The sequence below is a fragment of the Otolemur garnettii genome, unplaced genomic scaffold (assembly GCF_000181295.1).
Source record: "Otolemur garnettii isolate 467f Iridium unplaced genomic scaffold, OtoGar3 scaffold00031, whole genome shotgun sequence".
Lineage (NCBI taxonomy): Eukaryota > Metazoa > Chordata > Mammalia > Primates > Galagidae > Otolemur > Otolemur garnettii.
Genome location: NW_003852426.1, coordinates 623,492 through 646,214, shown reverse-complemented (window position 1 = coordinate 646,214; position 22,723 = coordinate 623,492). Strand labels below are relative to the sequence as shown.

Sequence of the window (22,723 nt, the reverse complement as noted above, 5' to 3'; positions counted from 1 at the left end):
CCCGCCACAACGCCTGGCCATTTTTTGGTTGGAGCCATCATTGTTGTTTGGTGGGCCCGGGCTGGGGATTCGAACCCGCCACCTTAGATGCATGTGGCTGGCGCCTTAGCCACTTGACACACAGGCGCCAAGCCAGATGACATGAATTTTGACTATGGATCCTTGTAGGAATGAGTTTTCTTATTCATCCATCCACAGAGAATGTGTGAATACGAGTGCACATGTGTATAGCTTAATGTAGTTCTCTAATTAAAGTCTCCTCTTAGAGCTGGGGACCCTTGACTGGCCAGGAAGATAGTCACAGATCAGAGGATGGATTAGACATCTCCATACTGTTCCCCTCCCATTATTTGCCAGGGAATTCTGGGATTCTCATGGGCATCCAGGTAGCAGAATTCAGAAGTAATCTGCTAGTGTCCTTCTTGTCTATACCACAGCCCTTCTTTGCCAGAGGGCTCTGTGATGAGCAAGGGCCTGCAACTGCCCCACTGAGATTTTGGAAAGTCATCCCTGAGCTGTGAGATGTCCTGAGGTTCCAGGTTAGAGCCTTTCTCTGCTGCGTGCAGGTTTCTTCTTCAATATTCCCCCCGCCTCGCTGTGTGGGCAAACAGGACTCTGAACACACAGTGGGGCAGCCTGACTCACTCCAACTCTTTATACAACTGTGGGAGGGTCCTTTTAAGAACAGAAACTGCAGAGGCTGAGAAGGAAAAAGGGAAGGAAGGAAACCAGAGGTCATATGCAGCCAACAGAAAGCATTCCATAAATGCTGTCCGGAAAAGTGCAGTTGCAGTTTGTCTCCAGAGAAATGAAGAGTTCCAGCAACCCACGTCAGGTCAGCCTGCGGCCCACAGGGACCCATTCCTTTGTTGGGTTTATGACACTGGACAAATCTCTCAGAGCTTTCGTTTCTTTTTCACCGAAATGCAATACGTAAATGTATACATAAAAAAAAAAGCATGGAGTAGTTAAAAGGATAATCTGCAATCTGGAAAACTATAGCATGTATGTTAAGTGGAAAAAAGTATTAAATATATTCTGAAAATGGAAATGGAGGTCATGTCAAACATGTAAGGAAAAAGCCTGGCAACAAACATACTAAAATAGGGTTCTGTTTCTTTTTTTCCTAGAGGAAAAAACACTTTACACCACAGCAGGTGCTAACTCCCAGGGGTATGAGAAAAGATGCCTGCCAATCTGCTTCTTAAAACTGAGGTAGGGAATGTTATTGATCTGGGCACTAATGGGCACTGATTGCCCCTGCCAGTGAATCAAACCCAGCAGATTCTCTTGGAGGACTTTAGCACCCCAGCTGTTTTTTGTTTTCTGAGATGCAGTATCACTTTGTCACCCAGGGTAGAGTGCTGTGGCATCATCATAGCTCACAGCAACTTTGGTCTCTTGGGTTCAATCGATCCTCTGTCCTCAGCCTCCCTAGTAGCTGAGACTACAGGCACCTGGCCATGCCAGCTAATTTTTCTTTTCTTTTTTCTTCTTCTTTTTTTTTTTTTTAAACTTGAAACAGAATTTCACTTTGTCACCCTCCATAGAGCGCTGTGGTATCAGAGCTCACAGCAACCTCAAATTCCTGGGGTCAAGTGATTCTCTTGCCTCCTAAGGAGCTGGTCTTACAGGCACCTGCTACAATGCCGGCTTTTTTTTTTTTTTTTAAGAGGTGGAGGTCTCGCTCTTGCTCAGGCTGGTCTGGAACCCATGAGCTCAAGCAATCCACATGACTTGGCCTCCCTCCCAGAGTGCTAGGATTATAGGTGGAGCCAGCGTGCCTGGCCTGGCTAGTTTTTCTATTTTAGTAGAGACAGGATCTCACTCTTGCTCAGACTAGTCTCTAACTCCTGAGCTCAAAAGATCCTCCAGCCTTGGCCTCACAAAGTGCTAAGATTACAGGTGTGAGCCACTGTGCCCCACCTAGGGTTCTGTCTTGATGTTTTGAAATTGAATCATTTCCTCCCTCCAATTTCCAAGTTTTATGACATACTATCTTTCACTGCTGCATGTAGTGACTCACGCCTGTAATCCTAACACTCTGGGAGGCCAAGGTAGGAGGATTCTTGAGCTCAGTTAGAGACTAGGTCCCTAATCTTAGTTAGAGACTAGTCTGAGCAAGAGTGAGACCTCATCTTTACTAAAAAGAGAACAATTAGCCAGGTGTTGGTCGTGCCAGTGCATGTAGTCTAGCTACTCAGGAGGCTGAGGCAGGAGGGTACCTGTGCCCAGTAGTTTGAAGTTGTTGTGAGCTATGACTCCACGGCACTCCAGCCTGGGCAAAGAGTGAGACTCTTCTCAAAAAACAAAAAGCAAAACAAAAAAAATATTGTCTTCCATTTAATTAAAGCCACAGCAACCTTCACTCACGTGGTCCCCACTGCACTCTAAATCCTCCAGGTGTTAATAAAAGGAGCTCAGCGGAAGTACTGCTTAAAACTGAAACTCAGAATGGGGAAACTACCAGAGCAGTTACCCCCTTACATCTCAGGCAATGAGCACAGTTTGAGCTAGCCTTAGTGGGCCGAGGTGGGGGAAGAGTGTGGGTTGGAAACTGACGTGTAAGGCCATGTGCACTATTACAGGAAGCAAGAGAGCAAGCAGGAGGCAAAATGCTTCCTGTGATACAAGATTCGGACAAGGTACCCTGTGAAGGATACAGGATAGATGCCACCCGCGAATAGGACTTGACCAGCATTCTCATTAAATGTTCTCAACCGATTGTTTACATTTTTCTACAAAACTAAACTTTAAATTTGCATACGTTTGATTACTATGGAATTTGAGTATTTATGCATGCTTGTGACCTGGTTACACTAGGCCCAAGGGATCACCTGGTCCCTATGCTCATGGCTCCCATGTACTCCCTTCTTTCACCCAGTGGGCACCACATTTCCCAGGAACTCAGTCTTTCTGTTTATAATTTTTTTTTTTTTTGAGACAAAGTCTCACTCTGTTGCCCAGGCAGGAATGCAAGGGTATCATCATAGCTCACAGCAACTTCAAACTCCTGGGCTCTGGAGTGTGAGAAGTTACAGCCAGTTTTCTCAAGCAGTCTCTTTCATATGGAAGGAGTATTCCTAAAAGTGAAATTTCTCCTCCACAGCAACAATGTTCTTAAAAATAGGAGTTCTGGGATGAGAGTGGGGTGTCCTGCTCAGCAAGCTACTGAGAATTTTTCTTAGGGCAAGTCTGTAAAGCCAGGGCTGCTAGGAGAAAGCTCAGTTCTTGGGTGCTATGGTCACACCACTGCACTCCAGCCTGGGCAATTGTGAGACCCCACCTCTAAAATAAAATTAGCTCGGTGTGGTGGCATGCTCCTATAGTCCCAGCTAATCTGGAGGTTGAGGGAGAAGGATCGCTTGAGCCCAGGAATTCAAGGCTGCAGTAAGATATGATGGAGCCACTAAACTCCAGCCTGGGCAACAGAGAATTTTGATTTTAAGAGAATTTACCATTAACTGAATGTACAGTTAGAGGTTATAAGTCCTGTGAGTGATCTCATTAATGCCTTCCATTCACCAAAAACTCCACATCTGTTTCTGTCAGAGGAACATCAGTTTCTCAAACCAACACTGAGATGTAGTTCCTGAGCATGAGGATCCCAGCAATGAGGCCACACTTAAGGGACTTTGGAGTATCTGAATGAAAAGTTGGACAGATTGATCAACTGGGAGGAAATCTGCTTACTGGATTTTCTAAAGGCAAAAAAATGTCTTCCTATTGGCATAGATCTCATGTTCTGCACAGTCCTTCTTTGAAAATAAATATGGTTACTTAGATATATTTAGTCCCTTATGTTCCTCTTGCTTATACAGACATCATTTAAGAGCTCTTCAAATCTTTGTTCAGATCTTCAGTACTGGCCAGTTTTATACAGTCTTGGGGTTTCAAAACTTTAAAATCAAGAACACGACATCTGCAGTCCACCTCTGAAAGATTCACCAAAACACAGAACATGGCACCATCATTCACGAAGGGTTTTCCTTTGTAGGACAAAGGATCAGATGTTGAGAGTTTGGACAAACTGTCATGAAAATCAAAAACATACGTGAAGTTAACCAGAAAGCATTTAAAACTGGTTTTGCAGAAGGTTTTCTGAAGGCTTAAGCATTAACTCAAAAACCCAGTGATTCCCTAAGGTGAATCCATCTGATTCTCTTTGTTCTGCTGCTATTTATGCTATTTATGGATTTATAAAAAAGTCCATTTTTATTTGTCTACTGGGCAACAACAGGGTCTGATTCTGCAGTGGAGTGTGTCCAGATGAAAAATGTTACCTTTGAACATGTAAAAGGGGTAGAGGAAGCTGAACAAGAATTACAGGAAGTTACTGAGTTCTTAAAAAGTCCACAAGAATTTGGAAGGAAGCTTCCAAAAGGAATTCTTTTAGCTGGATCACCAGGGACAGGAAAGACACTTCTTGCCTGAGCTATGGCAGAAGAAGCTAAGGTTGCTTTTTTATACTTCTGGACCAGAATTTGTTGAGATGGTTGTGGGTGTGGGAGCCAGTCATGGCAGAAATATTTTTAGGGAAGCAAAAGCAAATGCTCCTCTGTTATATTTATCGATGAATTCGATTCTGTTGGTGGGAAGAGAATTGACTCTCCAATGCATCCATATTCAAGTCAGACTATAAATCAACTTCTTGTTGAAATGAATTTTTTTTTAACAAATCCTGCCTCAGGTTTATTTGTACAAATAGCACAGGAGGACCCCAGCCCCATATAGACAGCAGCCTAGAGGTCACACCAGTTTGTCTGTCCTCATGGCAGACAGATGCCTCTACTCTGGAGCCTTTGTGGGGGTCTGGGCACCTTTGGGAGCCTGAGCTGGAGCTGTAGATGAATTAGCAGATAGGGCCTTCATTTGATCCTTGGCCTTGGCCTTTGGCCGGCAGAGCCTGAGATCCTTGGCAATGCGTGCATGAGCACGCTTCCCAAGCTTGGGGTGGGCGATGTAGGTAAGTTGACTGAGTTTATGGCTGGCACCCTTTGGAATCTTGGTCTTAACCTCCTTGGGCTTTACAAGGGCCTTGATAGCTTCAGCACGTGCACTCACAGGCTTGGCATTGTTGGCCTGCATCTTCTTCAGGCCCTTCTTGTTGTGCTTCTTGGTAAAGTGCATGTTCCTCAGGAACTTTGGATCTACCGCCTTAAGAGATTCATATCTTTGTGATCGGGGTTTCTTGCCATTTCTGTGCCACTGTCGGGACTGGCTGTGTGTGGTGTGGTTCTTGGACTTGGCCATGTCTGCACTGCACCCCGCAACTGCCGAAGTGCCTATGACTGGAAGAGAAAGGGGGTCGCAGTGCCAAAATGAATGTTTTTAAACCCAATGAAGGTTATCATCATAAGAGCCATGAACTTCCCAGAGGCATTAGATAATGCCTTAATTTGTCCTGGTCATTTTGATAAGTAAATTTCAGTTCCAAGTCCAGATATAAGAAGTCAAACAGAAATTGTGAAATGGTATTGCAATAAAATACAGTTGATCAGTCTATTGATCCAGAAATCATAGCCTGAGGTATTATGAGCTTTTTGGAACAGAATAGGAAAATCTCGTGACTGAATCTGCATTAAAGGCAGCTACTGATGGAAAAGAAATGGTTATCAGGAAGGAACTAGAGTTTTCCAAAGACAATATTCTAAGGGGATCTGAAAGAAGAAGTGTAGAGGCTGGGCACCTGTAGCTCAATGGTTAGGGTGCTGGCCACATCCTCTGGGGCTGGTGGGTTCGAAGCCAGCCAGGGCCTCCTAAACAAACAAACAAACAAACAAAAAATAATAATAAAAATAAAAAATAGGCGGTTCCTGTAGTCCCAGCTACAGGGAATTTGTGCTGAGGGAATTTTTGCCATGTCATCTCATGGTAGAGGCAAGTGGGTGGATAAGCCTGAAAGAGACTGAACTTTTGTAATTATCATTCATCCATTCATGGGATGGAGCCCTCCTGTCCTAAATACCTGCTTTAAGTCCCTGCCTGCCAACACAGCTGCATTCATGATTAAGTTTCCAACACATGCTTTTTGGCAATACATTCAAAGCATAGCACAGGTACTTGATACATAATACTCCATCTAACCCTCCCAGCAAAGCACTGTCATGTCAAAGACAGGAACTAGGGTCCACACAGGCGAAGCCCCATGGCATAAGCCACACAGGCATGGAGTGGCAGAGTAAAAATTCACACCCAGGTATGTTCGGGTTTTGCACATGCCGAGTTTCACTGTGGATATCATCTGGGAGATTGAGATTAGATAATTACAGGGATTCACCAGGGAGAAGGGGAAAGTTGCCATGACCAGAACTAGAATGTAGCCCAAGGAATTCAGGGCTGGCTTGATTATGTCACTGGAAGCCCAAGGAGGGTTTGAGAAAACTTAAAACAAAATAATAAAGAGCAAAACACACAAATGAAGTGCAGGTGATGCTCAAACACACCTTCATTTTAACCCCAGAGTTTGCCTTAGCTCATCTTGGGAGGTGAAGGAAATGAAGATGATTCTGTTGGAGGTTTGTTCTAAGGTGAGGCAAGGCATGTGTGGAGAGAGGGGAAGTGACTGAGCAGGCTGGAGTGTGTTCAGCAGTGCTCTGGGACAAAGGAGGGAAGTGTCCATGGGGGGAGGGAGTTGTGTGAGTAGTGTCGGGTACCACAAAGAAGACCAAGTAAAGGTCTTAGATGACCACTGGGAGACAGTGTAAATTGAGTGGCAGGAGGAAGTGGATAGTACAAGTTAAAGAATGCTGAGAATTGAGGAGACTAAGATAAAGAAAAGAGCAACAGGCTGTAAGCAAGTGCACAACCCAGGTGGGCACAGATTAAGTCTTAAAGCTGGAGAATAGATTCTTTGGACTCCATGACCATCTCTTGGACAGACTGGGGCAGAGCTTAGGCCCTGAAGGCCTCAGGCTGTCCCCCATCTGGTCACAGTCCAGGTGGCTGCTTGTATGGGATGGAGTCTGGTGCCTGAAGCTTTTCTAGGTGTGGTGCTGTGTGTTGCCCATGATTCCACAGTTCTAGGGTGCCAGGGGGCAATGCTGGTCCCACAGTTTTACGAGGCATTGCCCCAGTGTGCACTCTCTGCAGCAGACTCCCTGTCTACATTTCTGCTTGGCATTGCTCTAGTAAGGTCATCACTGTGGTGGCTCCTCTTCCATGACAAATCTTTGCCTGGGCCCTCAGACTTTCAATGAGATCTTTAAAATCTGAGTGGAGTCTATGGAGCCTCCACAGTTCATGCTTTTGGCAAGATTGCAGAATTAACACCACATTGATGCTGCCAAGGTTTATGACTTTTACCTGCCAAAGCTGTGGCAGGAGCTACACCCAAGGTGGCTCTGGAGCATTGCACCAGGGTGTGGGGAGTAGCCCTGGGTGATGACATCCTGGTAGGCCCTGGAAATCATTCTGCCCTGTTAGGCTCTAGAATGTGATGGAAGGAGCAGCCACAAAAAGCTGTGCACATTCCTGTAAACATTCTGGTCATGACCACTTCACCAATCAGGAGTTTAAACTTTTTCCTGGTCTTCTCGTCTTCTAAGTCCTCCCCAGAACCTATCTGTAGGTGCTTTTTCTGCTCCTCCATATTCTTTGGGGCTACATCTGATGAGGTCCTTCTTGCTGGTATAGGGCATCACATGGTGAGGGAGTGAAGGCCTCGCGTGTGGCTCATGCCTGTAATCTCAGCACTCTGGGAGGCTGAGGCAGGTGAATTGCCTGAGCTCACAGGTTGGAGAACACTCTGAGCCAGAGTAAAACCTCATCTCTAAAAAATAGCCAGGCATTGTGGCAGGTGCCTAGCTAGGTGGTCCTAGCTACTTGGGAGGCTGAGGCAAGAGAATCTGTTGAGCCCAAGAGTTTGAGGTTGATGTGAGCTGTAATGCCATGGTACTCTGCCAAGAGTGACATAGCAAAACTCTGTCTCAAAAAAAAATCTTTTTTTTTGCCTATCCAATACTTTTATTACTACAGATACACAGTCAGCATTATAGCCTATATGAATAGATAAGCCCAAGATCTAAATCCAAAAAACTCTGTGCTTTTTTTCCTGACTCTTTCTGAAAGTAATCTGTCAAGTATGGAAAACCACTATGAATCCTTAAGTCTGAAAATCAGAAAACAAGTTCCAAGCCAGGTTAAAGTCACTTAACCTCTCCAGGCTACAATTTCCTCTTATGAAAACATACATTACTGTTACTTTAGGATAGCTAGATAGGAGAAATACTGAGACAAGGGAGAAAAGGCCATTCTAGGAAAGCAAAAAACTTGCCCACCTCTTTGGGTTGACACAAGACACATATGCAGACATGGACGTGAAAGCACTTTATATACCTGCATTATATAAAACACAAGATATTTTTCCTACGTAGCACATAGAAAAAAGCAAGGACTCCAAATGAGAAGGTGGCAGTATACAGTAAAAAGAACATGAGCTTTGGAGTCAGACCAACTTAGATTTGAACCCTACCTGGTCCTGTCATTTATTAGTTCCATGACCTTAGAGCAGAACAGCCCCTAACTGCTATGCTCTTCACACTACTGCTGGACTTTACCAAACAAGCAGTGTGGATCTTGAAATGATATTTTCAATGTTTCCGTCACTTAGAAGCATATGCAGGATCTAATGGCATATATTTTGAAAATTTTTCTAGTTTTACCTTATTATTTTAACCCTGATATCCCCTTGTTGGACCATTCTAATTTTTTATTTTTTTTAAGTGCTTCAGATCCCTACAGCCATCTTCCTTTTTTCCACATGAGGCTGAGCCTAAAAACTAATCATAAATCTCTCTCTTCTATCAAGCACCCCTCCACCCCCCTATAAAGAAGCCCCAGGACTTGTTTGTATGCCCTGCTCTTTATATGTGCAACAAATGGTTCTTAAATTAATAGTAACATTGGCAACATCAGAAATATCCAAATAATGTTAGCTGAATTTAGAACCAATCAAAACTAAACTTTTATGCATTTCAGGGCACTGTTTAATAACAGTAATATTTTTAATGCATTGACTAATATTTTTAATTTACTGAGCAAATTATAATTCCCTACATTTATCTGGGATATCGTTTGCTTCCCCCTGCATCCTTCAGAAACTGGTTTAGGAGGCATTATTTTCTATTTGACACATGGGAAAACAGACCCAGCAGGTCTGTGGCAGCTGAGCTAGTCAGAAGCCAACCCTCACTTCCAACTCAGGGTCTTTTCATTCAGATACACTCTGGGAAATTCTGGAAACTGGGGCGCAAAAGCCAAAAACTAGAGCAGCTTCTTTTTCCAAACACTATGTAAATGAATAGCAATGAGGAAAAACAATGAGAATGTCTGCTAAGAAATATATAGTAAACATACCAGACAAAATGTCAAGGTATTTTTTTAAATGTAGCCTCCATGAAATATTTTTTTTTTGAAACGGATGCACGAATGTCAGGCATACAGTAGTCCCATTGTATTCCTGCTATTCAACTTCAACTCCATTAGTCCGCCACTGGATTGATACTCAAAGATAATTATAAAGGGACTTCACTATTAGGAGGGCAAAGAAAGAAATGACACAGAGTGTGCCAAGTAGTATTTATCACTTATACTATAAGCTACAGATGGGAGTGAACCCAGCTCTGCCCTCTAGCCCTCCACACTCAGCCCAAGGGTTGCGTCTGCTTAACAGTTGTCCAAAACCCACATTATTTACTGTTGTTTTTGGATATAGGTCAAATGTAACTATTGCTAATAAAATGTGGTGGTTTTTATGATCCCTGGGTCGTGATAAGGATTATCATTTTGGTAACAGTTTGTTTTTCATGAAAAAGTCAATGAAGCAAAGAAGACGTCTCTTAAAAGTACCTTGTCTTTGATCAGTATCAGCAGTAATTTCAGGATCACTAGCACAACCTTAGAGAAACGGACGATTATCAAAGTATCGAAAGAGCATCTTAGGTTTGGCCCACCCGGCTGCAAGTCCTGTGCCAGGATACAGGGGTGTTGAGTACCCGACTGCAGGTTCACCCCAGAGGTTGGCACCGGCCGGGCAGGCTGTCCTCTGGCTCGGGAGGGAGGATCTGTGCAGGCATGGGACTGGGGCAGTGACTTTGACAGCCCCTCCGCTGCACAGGGAGGCGGGGAGGGGTCACGGGTCTGGGGTAGCGGCGTGACAGTCTCTCCAGGCAGATCGGGAGAGGCTCGGGGCGGATACCGCGCGGGGGCAGTGGCCGTGTCGGTCCCTCAGCTGCCCTAGAGGCTCAGCCGCGCGGGGAGTCACTGCGCTCCCCGAGCGGCTGGAGGCGCCTCCAGAGACCCGCCCGCAGTGCACCCGGGGAATTTGGGGCTCCTGGGGACAGCAGTTGGGGGTTTCCCTCCGCTGCCGCCGAGGCGCGGGCTGCGGGCGGGCGGCTAGCCCTACTTCCTCGGTGGCCGTGGGGCAGTAGGAGATGAGCACGAGCGTGGTGAGCATGTTGATGACTAGCCCGAGGAGGGTGATGGAGCTGGGCGCCATCCAGAGCGGGATCTAGTGGAGCAGCCAGGTCCATAGAGCTGCAGAGGCGGCTAGAGCAGCGAGACGCCGGTCGCGCTGTAGCGGTGCTCCTCCAGTCGCCGCAGCCGCGCCGCGCTCAGCGGCTAGCCCAGCGCCTTCAGCCAGCGCGGCCCCGGCCTGGCCCCGGCGCCCGCCGCCATGGCCGCCTGTGGGCCCAGCCGCTCAGCCTAGCGCAGCCCGCGCCGGGCGCCTGGGGCGGGGAGAGCGGGGGGCGGGGCCGCGGCCGAGCCTGCGCCGGTGTCTGGGCGCCTCACCCGAGCAGCCCGCACCGCCAAGGTAGAGCTGAGGCCGGGCCGCCCCTGCTGCCCGGGCCCCTGCCCGCCAAGCGGCCTGGCTGCGGGTGCCAAAAAAAAAAAAAATCTTATCTCTAGGGAAGGTGGACTAGAGAAGGTTAAAACTGTAATTAGTAGAGAAGGGTCAGCCGTTCATATCAGAAGGAAGAGTGCTTAGACAAATCTGTGAAGTGTACTTGTTTTATGTCACTTTAGCATCATCTCAGAATGACCTTGTCTGATGTTGGTGTTTTGTGAGATGATTTATGTCCAACAGGAGAATGACAGGGTTTAACAAAGAACATCAGGCTAGCTCTGGGCCTAGTGTCAGAGAGGCTGCTTTTTCCCCCTTAAATTCAATATTTTAAAATACTTAACATCCCATTTAGAAAATGGTTAATGAATATTAGAATGCAACTTGGGATAGAAAAATGAAAATATCAAACAAATGTTTATGTTAGGAATAAACAAATGTGAACAAAATTAAAATGTGGACTATGAAACGGAAATAAAATTTAAAATCTCTTAGCTTAGCAAAGATGAAACTCAGTGATAATAGTATGGATCAAAGTATAGGGAAAATGTACTGTCATAAAAGTTGATGGGATTAAGCACTGATATAAAATTATAAATATAAAATATAAAAATATACATAACATAAAATTATTGTAAAATGTATCAAGAATATAATGTGTTTAAATTTTGACACAAAAATTTCTCGTCTAGGTCTGGGCTCATTCACACCTGTAATCCTAGCACTCTGGGAGAATGAGGCAGGTGAACTGCCTGAGTTCATGAGTTTGAGACCAGCCTGAGCCAGAGTGAGATTCCATCTCTAAAAATAGCCGGGTACTGTGGTGGGTGCCTGTAGTACCAGCTACTCAGGAGGCTGAGGCAAGGGGATCACTCATTTGAGCCCAAGAGTTTGAGGTTGCTGTGAGCTATCACACAACAACACTCTACCCAGGGATACAAAGTGAGTTTCTGCTTCAAAAAAAAAAAAATTCTCTTCTAGGAATTTATCCTAAGAAGATATTCACATATGTTTTCGAAAATATATAACAAGGATATTCCTTGAATTGCGATTTCTAAAAACAAAGGAATGGAAACAACTAAAATGGTTTAATCAATATAACATTAGCTATGAATAGTAGGCACTTAAGAAGGCTTGGTCAATAATGTATATTTTACATATAGAATTAATTAATCTTCAGGGCAAATCCATGATGAACCCAATATGCATCCTTTGTACAGACAGGGAAAGAAAGACTCAGAGCAGGTAAAGAGGTGGTGCAGCTTTGGTGGAACCTAGGGGATTTTCTCTCAGAGGTCATGTTGACTTATCTTTCAACCCTAAGCCTTAGCCCTGAGCCAGCTGGAGGGCTTTCCTCAAGAAGACATAACACCCTCTCCATCCCTCTCCTTACCCAATCTCAGGGTGAGGGGCTCCTGAAGCCCTTCGTGTTGCACATGGCAGGTATATCTCTGCTCCTCTCTAGAAGGGACCACCACAGCTGCCCACTTCTGGAAGGTTCCATCCCCTGCAGGCCTGGTCTCTGTAAGCTCTGTGTTGTTGGTCTGGTCCTCCCCATCCTGCTGCCAGGTCAGTGTGATCTTTGCAGGGTAGAAGCCCAGGGCCCAGCATCTCAGGATGGCCTCACAGTCAGAGACTGTGTGGTGGGTGATATATGTGTTTGGGGGGTCTGAGAAGGATCAGTAAATTAAGAAACATTTGCATTTTTCATGAGACACTCCACCCATACTCTTGATCATCCTAAGAAGGAACAGGTCAATTAGGCTGGGAGAGGGGAGCATAGAACTTAGCCACCAGTGCGACTGGTGTGCTCTCACCCAACAGGCACAATGCAGGAATCTATGGCACATCTCCTGGGTGAGGGGCACAACTACAACTTGGACTTTACCTAACAAACACAAATAAAGTAACCTAATCATCTGTACCCTTGTATTAAACTGGAAAACGAAACAAAACAAAACTCAAACGGGGAAAAAACTCCTAGTTACCAGCTTGAACTCAGGCATCTGGGATAATCCCCTATTCACTAGAAAGTTCTAGAATTGTGATGAGATAGCCTAGTGTAGGAGGCACCAGGTCTCTCTGGCGGACAAGGAGGACTTGTGGTCCTGACCTGGGTGGAGTCCGAGTTCACTTAGAAAAGCAAGGGTGAGACTTTGAGAGATACAGGAGCTGGGCAGAGAAAAGGCCTGAAAGTCCCTAGGGATTGCTGGCAGAGACAAAGAGAACCGCTGATGAGTTATTTCAAGGGTGGTCTCCCTGTGCATCCTCAGAGAGACTGGATTCCTTAATTGCCTCTCAGAGAAGGGCAGGCCCTTTGGGTGAGGCGCGCTCTGGTACAGAATCAAGAAACCCAAGTGGACTTCCTCTCCCGATTCCAGCGAGGAGCGATATATTGGCTCTGTCCTATTTTCCTCCACTTTCTGGAGGGCTGCTGGCTACTGGCACAGCCCCTGGTCAAAGGAGATGGGCCCCAAGTCCCTCGTACCCGAGCGCTGCAGCGCGTCCTTCCCGCTGTCCAGGTATCTGCGGAGCCACTCCACGCATTCTTCCTCCAGGTAGGCCCTCTGGAACTCCGCCTCACCAGTCATATCTGATTTGTGCTTTGAGATCTGAGCTGCTGGGTTCGCCGCGGTCCAGGAGCGCAGGTCCTCGTTCAGGAAGAGATAATCCGCATCATCGTAGGCGACCTGCTCGTACCCGCGGAGGAAGCGCCCGTCCGGTCCCACGTCGCAGCCGTGCATCCACTGCAGAGTGTCAGACTCTGGCCCCTCCTCGCCCCGCCTCGCGGTCAGCGGCGCTCCCTCAGACCCCACCCCCCTCCAACTTCAACCCAGAGAGAAATCGGAGGGAACTTCTTCTAATTCTTCAAGGGTTGAATAGTCTTCAAGGGTCCGGTAAATCCCACGGCTCGAGATGAGCTCCGATCTAGAGACCTGGAAGACCCTGGCCCGTCCATGGGGGACGGAGAGGAATCCTAACCTGCACCCGGGGCCCGGGGTCGCTCATCGTCCTCGCTCTGGTTGTAGTAGCCGCAGAGGGTCCTCAAGTTCGCTCAGAAAGTCTGTGAGTGGCCCTTGGCGCGCCGTGTCTGCTCGTCCCAATATTCCGGCCCCTCCCGCTCTATCCACGGCGCCCGCGGCTCCATCCTCGGATTCTCCGCGTAGCTGTCAAACCGCACGAACTGCGTGTTGTCCACGTAGCCGACTTCGATGAAGCGGGGCTCCCCGCGGCCGGGCCGGGACACAGAGGTGTGGAAATACCGCAGAGAGTGTGACCCTGGGGGCGAAAGGGGCTGAGACTCCGCCCGACCCTCCTCCCGGCGCGGGTCCCTGGGTCCTGCGTCCCCGCCAGGCCGTCCCCTGGCTACCCCTGCAGAGACCGTTTCCCTCCGAGCCAGCACTCACCCGCCTAGGTCTCGGTCAGGACCAGGACCCCGGAGAGTAGCAGGAGGAGGGTTCGGGGCGCCGTGACCTTCATCCTAGGGGTCTGGGGAGACGCTGAATCCGGGTTTGTCTGTGGGGACCTTATAACTAGGAACCGCGAAGATGCTGATTGGCTTCTTCGAATCGCGACACCCAATGGGTATGAGAACTGGAGGTGGAGGAAGGACGCAGTGTTAGAGAAATGAAACTCCGGAGACAAATATTCTGCCTCTCCACCCTATGCACCAAAAGTACACTGTTGTATCCAACAGAAAAATAGAAAGGACTTTTTTTTCTTTTTTCTTGAGACAGAGCCTCAAGCTGTCGCCCTGGGTAGAGTTCCGTGGCATCACAGCTCACAGCAACCTCCAGCTCCTGGGCTTAAGCGATTCTCTTGCCTCTGCCTCCCAAGTAGCTGGGACTACAGGTGCCTTCCACAAGGCCCGGCTATTTTTTGGTTGTAGTTGTCATTGTTGTTTGCCAGTCCCGGGCTGGAAGGTTCTGTGTATGTGGCTGGTGCCTTAGCTGCTTGAGCTACAGGCTCTGAGCCTTTTTTTCTTTTAAAGAAGCTGGTTGCTCTCTGAAGAAGGGAGAATGACTATTCAGCCCATTGGAAACGTGGTCAGGTCTTTGCTCACTTCTTCACAATGCCGGAAGCAAATGGCTTGTCCACTTTTCAAAGGAAGCTGACCAGCAGTGAGGCAAGCCTGTCTTTGCCATTGTGTGAGTCAGAATATCTCAAATAGTAAGTAAGGTGTAGACCTGGGCCCATCATGTGCCCCCAGCTGAACCTGTGAAGATGTAGAAAAGAAAAAACCCTACCCCCTACCACCTCCCAGTTCCTGCTATTGTGGGGACAGGCCACACACAAGCTGGGAAGGCAATGAGACTGGATAAGCTGCCTCTGAAGGCACATGTGCTTCTGACTTTCTACAGGAGGCTTGTTTTATGCAATTTTGTGGGGGTGGACCATTGGTCTATTCTGAATATAAATGACTTTGGGGAAATTCAGAGTATTTTCTGCCAAGAGTTGAAGTGTTTATCCCCAATAAGTGATATTCTGTACAAGATCCAAGTGATTCTAAGAAAGCTTTAGATTGTTAGAAGGAACAGAGAAAAGAAGATCAGGATACAGATACAATAAAACCTGCATATGATCTTTGGAGAACCAAAATATGTATACTCCCAGGTCATGGACACCAAATTAACGCTCTGATATTCCTTTATTCTGACACCATTGGTTTTCATTATTGTTGTTGTTAATCAGGCCAGCAGAGTTTCAAATTTGGCACCCCTGGGGTGTGGGGCCAGCACACTAACCACTGACTTCCTGCAGCCAGCATCTGACATCATAAGTTCTAAGTAACATTAGAATGAAATTAAAATGTCACCATGCTGGCTCAGTGCCTGGGGCTCAAGTGGCTTAGGTGCCAGCCACATACACCAGAGCTGACAGGTTTGAATCCAGCCTGGGCCTGCCAAACAACAATGACAACTACAACCCTAAAGTAGCCAGGAGTTGGGGAGGGTGCCTGTAGTCCCAGCTGCTTGGGAGGCTAAGGCAAGAGAATCGCTTAAGCCCAGAAGTTGGAGATTGCTGTGAGCTGTGATGCCATAGTACTGTACACAGGGTGACAGCTTGAGGCTCTGTCTCAAAAAAAAAAAAATATTTTTTTCACCATGCTGAAGTTTTGATGATGTCATGCTGCTCATCAAGAGCAAGAACCTGTGGTCTCAGCTGGCTTTGCCTGCAAATAGCATTGGACACGGGAGATGGGTGAAGCAGCTGCACCTCCGTGGGGCTTCTGCATAGCCAGGGCATTATTGGGGTGGGGGTGCAGCATTGGTAGGTATGGACTGTGCAAACTCTGGCCCAGCAGTCCAAGTGCTGTGGTTCTAGCACCTGGAATTTCCAATACATCTTCCTACAAGAACATATGTGAGACGCAGTATTAAAAACAAGCCCAACATTAATCATTTACTATAAGGTGAGCTGGTTCAAAAATTGTGCAACAGCAAATTCTCTTTAAAAAATAAGTATCTTTGGCAGGTGCAGTGCCTCATACTATAATCCTAGTATTCTGGGAGGCTGGGAGTGGGGTGATGGTGGTGGATTGCTTAAGTTCAAGAATTCAAGACCAGCCTGAGCAAGAGTGAGACCCATCTTTACTAAAAATAGAGAAAAAAAAATTAGCTGGGTGTTATGATGGGTGCCTATAGTCCCAGCTACTCTAGAGGCTAGGCTAGGCAATAGGATTGTTCAAACCCAGGAGTTTGAGGTTACTGTGAGCTGTGACACCGTGGCATTCTACTCAGGGTGACAGAGTGAGACTTAGTCTCAACAAACAAACAAAAAACAAAAGCAAAAACAACTATCTTAAATGGTAAAAACAATTTCAGTTTTTTTTAAATGACTAACTTGGAAAAAGCCTCCATAGCTATTCCCTTTTTTTTTCTTTTTTTTGCAGTTTTTGGCCGGGGCTGGGTTTGAACTCATCATCTCTGGCATATTGGGCCGACGTCCTACTCCTTTGAGCCACAGGCGCTGCCCAAAAGCCTCCATAGCTACTGTATGAATGGAATGTACTCTCTTAGACAAGCTACAGAGTGTATGGATTTGAGGTCAAAACACAGTGACAGGTGTGGCCTGACCAATGTGTCACTAACAAGTGCTAACAGACAAAGATAAAAGTCCTTTGAAACATGGGTCAGCACTAGCCACTATTCTGGGGCTGGTGGGTTCAAACCTGGCCTGGGCCTCCTAAACAACAATGACAACTACAAAATATATATATATATATATATATATCCGGGTGTTGTGGTGGGTGCCTGTAGTCCCTTAGCTACTATGGAGGCTGAGGCAAAAGAGTCACTTAAGCCCAAGCATTTGAGGCTGCTGTGAGCTGCCACACCATGACACTCTACCGAGGGTGACATAGTGAGACTCTGTCTCAAAAAAAAAGGTCCTTTGAAACAAAAAAAAGGGAAGCAAAGTCTGCACTGGCCTGTTATCAGTTCTCTGCATATCTCGCAAGACAGTGTCTGCTTGAGAGAGATCTTCTGCTCTTGACTCTGCTCCTTTGAGGACAGTTTACACATGGAGACTGGTTTCTACAGAGGATGCCAAAAAATGTTTACACATTTTAAGAGATGTTATCTATGTATTACTTTTTGAAGTTGAATTGAAGGTATCATTACTGGTTAAGTGTACCTACACACATACTTCTGTATACTTCTGGGGAATGATCGACTTTACTTCCAACAAGATCACTTAAAATGTGTATGCATATTTTTGGCATCTCTGGTATTTTACATCTGAATTAATCAGTTCAATTGAAATATAATTTCAGTCCATACCAAGTTGGCTGTTAGGAGTCTTGCTCCTGTTTGGGCTCTGTTTGCTTTCTAGAACTAATTTTACTATAGAGGAAGGTAGTAATGAATACCCAGGAGCACCAGCCCACCCTTCATGTGGACTTCTGCTGGTAGTGGAGGGCAGTGTCACCACCACTCGTAAACATGTTGCATAACTTTCTGGACTTGAATCATGTCACTAGCAGAGAGTCTACTTTTTTTTTTTTTAGAGATAGAGTCTCACTTCCTACCCTTGGTAGAGTGCTGTGAAGTCACAGCTCACAGCAACCTCCAACTCCTGGGCTTAGGCAATTCTCCTGCCTCAGCCTCCCAAGTAGCTGGGACTACAGGTGCTGGCCACAACACCCGGCTGTTTTTTGTTGCAGTTTGGCCAGGGCCGAGTTTGAACCCGCCACCCTTGGTATATGGGGCTGGCACCCTACTCACTGAGCCACAGGTGCCACCTGAGTCTACCTTTTTTAAGAGTTTTGCTCTCCAAAATGCATGAGGTTGGAGGCAGAAAAGAATTTTGTTAAATTTGGGTACATTTTTTCCATGTCAATTACCCATTGTGGCACTGTCTCATTAAGAAGCATTGATTCTGTTTCAATCCTGGAATCTGGCAGAGCAGCCTGCAGACAGTGTGTGGCCCTCCAGCTTCACAAAGACCACAGGGTGTATGTGATGCCCTGGAAAATATGCATTTCCCTCCTGTGTCGGTTCTCCTGCTCTCCATTTACATGGTTTGCTTCATTTTCTTCTTCATCTATTGGATTTAGGTGTGTTCTAGGCCAATATTCTATGAGTGCCTGGAGATGTCCCTCTAAATTAGGGTGACCAGACATCCCGCTTTTGAATAATTTGTCCCACATCCTGTGGCGTTTTAAAAAAGTCCCGATTTTTGGAAAGAATGCATGAACAGGTGGGAGAACAGGAACAGAATATATGGTTTTCGGCTGCCATGTGACTATTTTGCCAGAATATGAGTTTTATATTATTTTTGTTAATTTTATAATGTTAAACTGTAATAATAACAAATAATTGTTGAGAAGTGATTATCAAGAACTGCTTATCAAAGTTTGCATTGTTGTCAGGCCCTGCCCTGTCCCGTCCACACCTCCCCCATGTTGTCCAGCTTTACAAATGTTAAAATCTGGTCACCCAACTCTAAATTCAATTTTGGAACTGAGCTGTTTCCGGACTGCTGAAACCAGTATTTTCTGCAGAAACCAAAGTGGCCAGTCATTCTCATCCAAAGTAACAGTCAACATCCCTGTTTTAGTCTACTGAGAACCATTTGACCCACATACCATTTAAAAACTTTTTTTTCCCTTTTTTAAAATTTAGTAACAGTAACAATGTTTAAGATAAGGACTAGAAACAAAAGCCACGTAAAGAACGAACGAAGATAAGTACATTCAGAAAAGAAATCAGACTATTGCTGCAACAAAATATTGAGCAGTGATAATAATAATAATGCAAAAAAGTAACATTCACCTTGTCACATAAGAGTATGTCTATCATAGAATGCTTTGACTTTGAGATTCAGCATAGAGCCATCAGTTAACTTCTTATTTTTTTCCAAAATTTCAAAAAATAGACAACGAGTATTTATAAATAAAAATAGAAGATAATTTCAAAAAACAGATCATGCCAAATCTTTTTTTATCATTATAATTACTTTTATTTTTATTACTACTAGTGTTATTATAATTTTTTTTTTTGAGACAGAGCCTCAAGCTGTCCCCCTGGGTAGAGTGTCATGGCATCACAGCTCACAGCAACCTCCAACTCCTGGGCTCAAGCGAGTCTCCTGCCTCAGCCTCCCAAGTAGCTGGGACCACAGGCGCCTGCCACAACGTCTGGCTATTTTTTGGTTGCAGCCATCATTGTTGTTTGGTGGTCCTGGGCTGGATTCGAACCCGCCACCTTGGGTGTACGTGGCTGGCGCCTTAACCACTTGAGCCACAGGCCGAGCCAGCCTGATGTTAAAATTGGAGAAAATATATTATTATAAAGGGGAAATTACAAACATATTTAACTTACAAATGAGTTTACAATATCCTAAACAGCATATTACCAGGTTGAATTAAAAATTAATGTTTAAGTAATGTACTTTGGTCAAAATTAAATCCAATTTATGTGAGAATTAGTCACTATTTTCTTTTCTTTTTTCTTCTTTTCCTTTCCCTCACCCCCTACCTCCTTCTCTGTCTGGTCTCCCCTTCCCCCATGCCCCACCATGTCATTAATTGTCCTCATATCAAAGTTGAATACATAGGATTCATACTTCTCCATTCCTGTGATGCTTCACTAAGAATAATGTGTTCCACCTCCATCCAGGTTAGTACAAATGCTGCAAAATCTCCATTTTTAAAAATGGCTGAATAATATTCCATGGTATACATATACCACAACTTACCACTCCACTCCTGGGTTGAAGGACATTTAGGCTGTTTCTACATTTTAGCGATTGTAAATTTGGTTGCGATAAATAGCCTAGTATAAGTGTTTTTATAATAAAAGTTTTTTTTTCCTTCTGGATAAATGCCCAGTAATGGGATTACAGGATCAAACGGGAGGTCTAGGTTGAGTTCTTTGAGGTTTCTCCATACTTGCTTCCAAAAAGGTTGTATTAGTTAGTAGTCCCACCAGCAGTGTAAAAGTGTTCCTTTCTCTCCACATCTGCGGTAGCATCTGCAGTTTTGAGATTTTGTGATATAGGCCATTCTCACTGGGGTTAGATGATATCTCAGGGTGGTTTTAATTTGCATTTCTCTAATAATTTGGGATGATATACATTTTTTCATATGTTTGCTAGCCATTTGTCTGTTGTCTTTTTTTTCCTTTCTTTTTTCTTTTTTTTTTTTTTCATCTGTTGTCTTGAGAGAAGATTCTATTCATCTCTCTTACACATTTATGTATGGGATTGTTGGTTTTTTCCAATGGATTAATTGAAGTTTTGTATAGATCCTGGTTATTAAGCTTTTCTGATTCAAAATATGCAAATATCCTTTTCCATTGGGTATGTTGTCTATTTGCCTTGATATCTCCTTGGGTATACAGAAGCTTTTCAGTTTAATTAAATCCAATTTGTTTATTATTGCTGTTGTTGCTATTACCATGACAGTCTTTCTCATAAAGTCTTTCCCCAGGCCGGTATCTTCCAGTGTTTTTCCTATTCTTTCTTTGAGGATTTTTATCATTTCATGCCTTAAATTTAAGTCCTTTATCCATCTTGAATCAATTTTTGTGAATGGAGAAAAGTGCAGGTCCAGTTTCAGTCTTTTACATGTGGATATCCAATTCTCCCAGCACCATTTATTGAGTAGGGAGTCTTTCCCCCAGTGGATGCTCTTGTTTGGTTTATTGAAGATTAGGTGGTTGTAAGTTGTTGGTTTCATTTCCTGGTTTTCTATTCAATTCTAAATGTCTATGTCTCTATTTTTGTGCCAGTACCATGCTGTCTTGAGACTATGGCCTCGTAATACAGGCTAAAATCTGGTATGGTGATTTTAAAAGCCTGGCTTTGTTTTTATTACTAAGAACTGTGTTGGCTATATGGTTTTTTTTTTTCTGGTTCCATACAAAACACAGCATCATTTTTTTCCAAAAGGACTCATTAAAACTTTAGGCCAGTGGTACAGTAACTTAAAGAGCAAGAAGAAGTGAAAGGAAAATCAGGGTAAGGAAACAGATACAAGAAAGCACTCATGAAGAAGAATCAGCAGAAAAATCCTGGTAACATGACATACCAGTCCAGAGTAACCCCTTCTAGGGATCGTGAGGTAGCTACAGCAGAGGATTCCGCCTATAAAGAAATGTTAGAGGCCGGGCGTGGTGGCGCACGCCTGTAGTCCCAGCGCTATGGGAGGCCGAGGCAGGTGGATCACCTGTGCTCAGAGGTTCGAGACCAGCCAAGACCCCCCTGAGCCAAATGAGCCAGAGTGAGACCCCGTCTCTACAACAACAACAACAGGACAACGAGACAGCCGGACCTTGTGATTCCAGCTCCATGGGGGGCAAGAAAACACTACAGGAGGAAGAAGTAATAAAAAAAAAATAAAATAAAAAATAAAAAAAACCCTTCAAAGTAATAAAGTTGAAATAAAAAAAATTAAAAAAAAAGAAATGTTAGAAATGACAGAAAAGGAATTTAAAATACAGATGATGAAAACAATAAAGGAAATTGCTGAGAAAGCAGAAAACAATCAAAAAACAATGAAATAAATTGCTGAGAAAGTGGAAAACAGTCAAAAAACAATGAAGGAAATTGCTGGGAAAGTGGAAAACAACCAAAAGGAAATCCAAAAACAGAATCAAATAAGAGCTGAATGATATGAAGAATATAAAAAGGATATGGCAGAGCTGAAGGAACTGAAGCAGTCAATTAGGGAACTTAAGGATACATTAGAAAGTATCAATGACAGATTAGATCATGCAGAAGAAAGAATTTCAGAGGTAGAGGATAAACCTATTGAGATAACTCAGATAGTTAAAGAGGTAGAAAAGAAGAGCGAGAAAGCAGAACATTCACTGACAGAATTATGGGACTCTATGAAGCATTCAAACATATGAGTTATAGGTATCACAGAAGGGGAAGAAGAATGTCCCAAAGGAATGGAAGCCATTCTAGAGAATATTATAAACAAAATTTTCCCAAATATCACCAAAGATTCTGACATACTCCTTTCAAAGGGATGTCGGTCCCCTGGTCACCTCAACTCAAATAGAGCTCCTCCAAGGCACATTGTGATGAATCTATCTAAAGTCATGACAAAAGAAAAGATTTTGCAAGCTGCCAAGACTAAGCGCCAACTGACCTACAGGGGCAAATCTATCAGGGTGACTGCAGACTTCTCTAATGAAACTTTCAAGCCAGAAGAGAATGGTCATCTATCTTTAATCTACTTAAACAGAACAACTTCCAACCCAGAATTCTATATCCTGCTAAGCTAAGCTTTAAAATTGACAGAGAAATCAAATCTTTTATTGATATGCAAACATTTTTTTTTTTTTGAGACGGAGCCTCAAGCTATCCCCCTGGGTAAAGTGCGGTGGCATCACAGCTCACAGCAACCTCCAACTCCTGGGCTCAAGC

At 44.7% G+C, this 22,723-nt stretch overlaps 1 protein-coding gene and 3 pseudogenes across 1 annotated transcript; 1 reads left to right on the top strand and 3 right to left on the bottom strand.

The window, feature by feature from the left end:
• Positions 1-22,723, bottom strand: part of LOC105886917 — a 57,562-nt pseudogene that overhangs the window by 9,184 nt on the left and 25,655 nt on the right.
• On the top strand, positions 3,644-5,695 carry LOC100947136 (annotated as a pseudogene).
• LOC111725062 lies at positions 4,789-5,253 on the bottom strand (annotated as a pseudogene).
• LOC100946825 (HLA class I histocompatibility antigen, A-36 alpha chain) lies at positions 11,986-14,332 on the bottom strand. The gene is given in 4 exon segments (XM_023512768.1): positions 11,986-12,512; positions 13,332-13,607; positions 13,826-14,122; positions 14,251-14,332. Coding segments are annotated over 4 exon segments (960 nt in total). The 5' UTR covers positions 14,324-14,332; the 3' UTR covers positions 11,986-12,198.